Consider the following 6218-nt stretch of genomic DNA (forward strand, 5'->3'; position numbering starts at 1 on the left):
TGCAGTACACTGAGCTGTGCTTTTACTCAGTGGCAGATCCCAAACAACTCCATGACTCTGCTTTGTGACACAGGTCCCAAATATCAGGAGACAGCACGACAGCCTGGCCGAATGCAAACTGCATCAGGAAGAGGGGAGGAGGAAATGCTTGGTCCTCTCGACAAAAGAAATGGTGATAAACTCATTTTTAAAAACATTTTTCTCTGAACAATGCATCATCACTAAATCAAAGTACAGCAGGTTTACTAGATAAAAGAAAACAGAAGAGCCAATCAACCCTCAATAAACATGGCGAGTAAACATCAAAGCAGCCACACCACTAAAAAGAAACGCTTCATTTTGTTGTACAACTTGGAAAATAATATTGCCCCGCAGGGTCATCAAAAGCAACCGGAGTCAAACGTGCACCACTACGATGAGGAACTTTGATACTTAACTGAGAAAAGTAAACATAACCAAATTCAGTATGCTCAATAGATGACAGCTTCATTGATTAGACACATATTAAGCCTAGATCTAGAATAAAACAGACATTTGAATCCATGTCTGTGAAAATGCCATCCTAATCACACAAACACAAAAGAGTAACCTTCTTTGTCTGCTTTAAATCTGTAAGCACATTCATGTCACATCAGTAATGAAACTTTGAACAGGTTCAATATAAGAAATCTACTATATTACTCATTAACAACAGTATTTACAATACCTAATGTGTTACTCTTTTAAACAGAGCAGAGCTTAATGTTACACAGTTGGATGATTTGCATTTTATTAATAGCCCATGGTAGATCGAACATGTCCCTGGATCTCTTTGTTCCTGACAAGAGAGGTGGTCAATACCAGAGTTGTAAGTATGTATAAGCTATACATAACAGATCAACAAAGGGCCAATAACCAGAATATAGCATTTGTATCCTCAGAAGGCAAAGACAAAAGCTACAGTTACAGATAAATGGCTACAGGTTTTTTTTCTGTTTTTTAACAAAAGCAAGTGAGAAACTGTACAAAATATTAACAATATTGTATGACAAGACCATCGAGGATCTTCTCTTTGACCTTCTCTCTCTGAAGTTAATATGCTGTATTATGGGACTTTGGTCCAACAAACCCAGCAAGACAGTAATGTAACACATTCCTTCATTGTCAAATAAGGTGTCAAAGACTGGAAAGTGCAAAATGCATTGCGCTGTAGGTTAGTCATCACTTAAGGAGGGACGAAGGAACAAATAATTTTGTTTACTAAAACATAACAAGTTAGCCCTGTTACTTGAATATCTGGTGGCGTCAATTGATATGATGAATTTGATCTGAATATGTTGTAATTCAGCTACTTTATGTGATGTTTTATCCCATTTTTAGTCTTAAATGCAGCATTTGAGCCAGAAAAGCCGGGAAAGAAGAATGCAACAGCATTTTGTGTGTCTGTTGCTTAAATATAAGAGTTTGGTTTACACACATGTAGGTAATGATTTAATTCTGCATGCAGAGGCACTGAGTTCAAAGAGTTTATAGGCCTACAGAGTATAGGCCTATAAACGCGATATGGCAGCCTCGCTTCTGTCAGTCTGCCCCAGGGCAGCTGTGGCTACAGCTGTAGCTTGCCTCCACCAGTGTGTGAATGTGAGCGTCAATGAATAATGTCATTGTAAAGCGCTTTGGGTGCCTTGAAAAGCGCTATATAAATCCAATGCATTATTATTATTATTATTATTATTATTATATTCTCTGGACATGCTTACATTTCACTTCAAATTTGGATGTTATATTTTACAAAATTAGTACAGACTTCAAATGTAAGCATTCGTTATTCCTACGTGGTTCAATCACCAAATATATCAAATCAATCCATTTACATTATATCCATCTACTTCATATAATATATGGTGTGAACAATCCATGCAGCATATATAAAAACCTGTCTTTGATTAATACCATTATTTTTTTTCCTTCACAGGACAAATTGTTGTCCTGTCAGTTTTGGATGGTGACTAAGTGGTACAAGTCACAGATAATGGCTCACTACAAATGACACTTGTGTTTTAAAACCGTTTTCTGCCAACACTGGTGAGACAAAAAAGTAAGCACTTCTGCAAATACTTTGCACCGAATGAGGCACATACTCAAGTCAGCTTGACACACGTGCCCTTCTCCTCCAATCAAACACTGAGTTACTACTACCTCCACTATGCACAAAACAAAAAGAAAAACCTCCTCAAAAATGGCCTTGTTCCTGCATGTGACGTAAAAGTGATTCGCTGATTTGATCAAAAAGGATCACATTTATGTCACATGTGATGTCCAGCATGTTAGGATGCCTGGGTCGTTGACCCAGAGGTTTTGAGTTCATTATATTATTTATCATTTCTAGTCTTTGGTTTCTTTGTTGAAGTTCTGTCTGATGGTTTGTCTCTGTGTTATCCTTAGTTGCTGTCTCCCCTGTCGGCTATATCCCCGTGTCCAGTCTGTGTCTGCCCTGTTCCCACCTCTCTGTTCCCTCTGTAGTGCTTGCCTGTGAGTGTGTGTGTCAAGAGATTTATTCTAAATGACACTTCTTCAGCTGAGAGTCTAAGAGTGAAGAGACACACACTGCAGATCTTTACTTGCAAGGGCGGTCACAGAACGCTCACACCAGAGTGGGGGCCCTGTGATGCGCGCTCTGTTCTTGCACTTGTCTTTATTTATATACAAAAGTAATACAACAGTGAATACGTCTATTCATAGGCAGAGGAAAGTTAGTGCGTAGGGAGTGAAGATAAGAGTGGTTTAGGTGTATGCGTGTGTGTTGTGAGATTCAGAAGGACGCAGCCTCTCTTCTTGTTAGGGAGCGTCAGATAAGAGTGTCCAGCTCTTCCTCTTCCTGGCAGGAGTGAAATAATAACAGCTTATTCAGCTGTGAGAAAGAATTTATAAAACAGTCCTGTAGTGGACAACAGTCTAAGTCATCAAAAGGTCATCATACAGTATTCTATCATATGCAAACTTATATCATTAAAAGCTTATACTGACTACCAATACAACTCTCCATTGACATTCCCTCCTGTTGTCAGTATAACTTTGAAGTGAGATATCAGTATGTAACATCTTGTTGTACATTTTCTGTCACATCATCATTAATCACACAAAGTCTTCATGTTCCAACAGGTATAAAGATGGACTTGGGACTGAGAAATCTCTGCCCTCCTTATTCTCCAGTAAACGGTTATTGCAGGTGCTGATTCAGCACCATCACAGCATTTTGCAAATCACCAGTGTCACTTATTAACTTCACTAAGTGTGTGTACATATACAGCATGCTAGTTTAAAATCTTCATTAAGACTGTAGAAAATATCTGTGGTGCTGGAGGAGTTAAACAGTTTACATTGCACACTTTCATCGTTGTTTGTTTATGTTCTCTGACTGACAGCAAAGGTGTGAGGCTTTGTCTTTTGGCATATAAAATACATCAAGAACAAGCGCAGAGGAAATGAAAGTAATGAGGGAGACAAAATGACTGTGAAGCTCAATTAGAATGAGTTAAGGAGAAGGACAGGATTCAGCATGGAAAAGATGCTCCTTAAAAATTTATATTTAGCCAGCTAAAGGAGGGACTGTGTTGCTCTGCCTGTAGCAGGAAGGTCACTGCACCACAGGGGAGCGAGGAAGGAGAGGAACCAGAGCAGGTGGACTGCTGGCCGAGCTCTCACAAGGAAAAAAGGGAGATACAGTATGCCTATCCTTTAAAATCCTACAATACACCTCAGTCTAAACACTGCTACATACTACATAAAGAATACGTAAAACGTAATTCAAAATGCAGAAATATTTTTTTACCCACAGCCAGAATAGCACATGAGAAAATTAGCATGCTTTTAGTAAGTCATCTGCCAGGTGACAAGTGAACAGATTAAGTGAGATATGAAGAGGGCTACTGATAACAGCAGGAAGGAGCAGTGGAGGAATGACAACCACAGCTTAGAAGTATGACCTTCAGAGTTTATTTCAAATGACAAACCAGTACATCAGAAAGTTTACTCCGGTTAAACTTTTACTTTTATGGTCAAGTATGTGATCCTTAAACTTTGCCATTTTTAGCACATATACTATAAAAAAGTACATGTACTTAATCTATCATTAAACATTTTCTTTGTCTTTGTTCAATGGACATCTATAGTATATGCCTTGCTAAATTAGACCTACCTAAACCATCTGTCTTAACATGTCTCTTTTTAGATTTTTTTTCTTTTTACACCACTAGCAAAGCAATTTAGGACCTGTTTCATGCCTACACTGGCAAGAAAAATGGAGGAATCTCAAGCATCTCAGACAGTTTTACAAGATAAAACTTCTGTAAAGTCTTTTGTTTGTGTTTTTGCATGAGAGGATTTAGTTTTATTATTTTCCAAGGTTTGAAACAAAAACTAAAGACGCTGGTCTCAAGCCAGGTGTCATTAACCTTCTGTTTTCCCATATTAGACAAAAAGAAAATTAAAAGGAATAACTTTAAATTCATTAACTCTAAAAATATCTGTCTTTTTGATGAGAGAAGATGGCTCTTATCAACACATCATGACCCACTGATTAGAGAGGCAAGATAAGATGCTGAAGATGGAACTACTATGCAGGAGAGAAGGAGGCAGATCACAGAGGAGGTTCATAAATGTAATTGAAGAGGACATACAGAGGGTTGCAGTGGCAGAGAGGATGGAAGATAATGCTAGGGATAGGCTATGATCTGCTGTGGTGGCCCCTAAAGGAAGCAGTGAAAGGAGAGGTAGAAGAAGAAATCCTGTGACACTCTCTGTTCCTGTTTTTTGTTGCCTTTAGTGACTACCAGTGTGTTAGGATACGTTGCAGTCATTATTACTAATCAAACCCATAAAAAGTGTCAGCACAGGGGTTGTTAAAGATGGTGATTAAGGATCTAGAGGAAACTGACTCAGAACAAAGCTCTAACTACTGCTGACTGAAGCAGTCTGCAGTTTGTCTTACCATGGAAGCTGCGCCTGAGCTGGGCCTCCTTCTCTCCATTTTCATCGAGTCCTTCCACCTTCATTTTTTTCCACTGCAGCTCATCTTTCTCCTGGAGCTTCAGGTCACTGTGCAGCTCAGCCTGCCGGACTGGAGACAACTGCATCTGTTGAATCCAAAAGAGCAGACAATGTTGGCTTTGTTAGACAGGCAGAGGAGAAAGTTTGCAGAAACAGAAAAGTACACAGAGAGATTTTTTTTTTCTCCATATTCCTACTGGGGAATTTTGCTCACAATAACAGTCTATTAAATATTGACCAAAGGTCTGATGAGGCAGCTGAAGAGGCAGTTAAATGCTAAATGATGCTCCCTGGGATTAGCCGCAGTAAAACACATTTTCAACAATTTTCCAATACCAAGCTTGGCCCACCGTCTTAGCTGTAAGTACCAACTCCACAATGAACAAAAGACGCCTGATTTTTTTTTCCAACTAAGAAAACGTCCACCTGATCCCCTGGGTCTGTGCATAGCTCAGTGCGTCGATCACGTATGTATCTCTTATTGCCCGGTCTTTATTGTTTCAGCATTTTCCTCAAATTATTTGTGCTACATAAGTCGTGCTGTTGATCGTCTTAACTACATACCCTTTGAGCTTTCTCCCAGACCTGGTTTAGCTTAGCTATCCTGAACTCCACTGCCTGCCCATCTCTGTCGTTCGGTTTGGGCTCATTCAGCTCCCGAGAGTATTTCCCGGCCATTACACCAACGCCGAGACACAAAGCTGCGAACAAACACTGCAGCCTCATTTTCAAAACAACTCTCCGCAACTAACGACAGAAAAACCACCACCAAAATACTTAAATGAACCAGACAGCACCACAAACGGTGTGTTGTTGTGATTCACTGGAGTACCCGAAAGTCATGTGCTCAAAAGAGGCGGGCATTTCCGCGAGAAGTGCACTGTGGGATATGTATTTTCTTGGCGCAGCCTTTCTGTAGCTGCTAAAGCGGAAAGAGCGTTTCTTGAACTACACTGAAATGCCGCTCTGCGCTTGTTACCTAGCAACAAGGCTGCAGACTCCGACAGCAAATAGAAAGCCTCCACGCGTTTACTGTACTAGATGCTGTCTCTGTTTTCAAGTACCCGTTGAAAAGACCAAAACACTGGGATGACGGAAATACCGCTTTCTTAAAGGAGATACCAAAGGAGATACCTATATCTCAATATCTATATATTGAGATATAGGTATCTCAATATACTAGAGCACTG

The 6218-nt window shown here is 39.8% G+C and overlaps 1 protein-coding gene across 2 annotated transcripts; it reads right to left on the bottom strand.

The window, feature by feature from the left end:
• Window positions 1-2858: 2858 nt before the first annotated feature.
• LOC120440472 (alpha-2-macroglobulin receptor-associated protein-like) lies at window positions 2859-5885 on the bottom strand. 2 transcript variants are annotated; one of them, XM_039613083.1, is made up of 3 exons: window positions 5593-5885; window positions 4970-5114; window positions 2859-2917 (listed from the first exon to the last, which is right to left on the bottom strand). In XM_039613083.1, the coding sequence occupies exons 1-3, from the start codon at window positions 5752-5754 to the stop codon at window positions 2883-2885; spliced, it is 342 nt and encodes a 113-aa protein (XP_039469017.1). In that variant the 5' UTR covers window positions 5755-5885; the 3' UTR covers window positions 2859-2882. The 2 variants fall into 2 exon arrangements, with proteins under 2 accessions (XP_039469017.1, XP_039469018.1); XM_039613084.1 differs by having other exon boundaries at window positions 2868-2890; window positions 5593-5884.
• Between the last annotated feature and the right edge of the window lie 333 nt (window positions 5886-6218).

The sequence above is a fragment of the Oreochromis aureus genome, linkage group 6 (assembly GCF_013358895.1).
Source record: "Oreochromis aureus strain Israel breed Guangdong linkage group 6, ZZ_aureus, whole genome shotgun sequence".
Classification (NCBI taxonomy): Eukaryota; Metazoa; Chordata; class Actinopteri; order Cichliformes; family Cichlidae; genus Oreochromis; species Oreochromis aureus.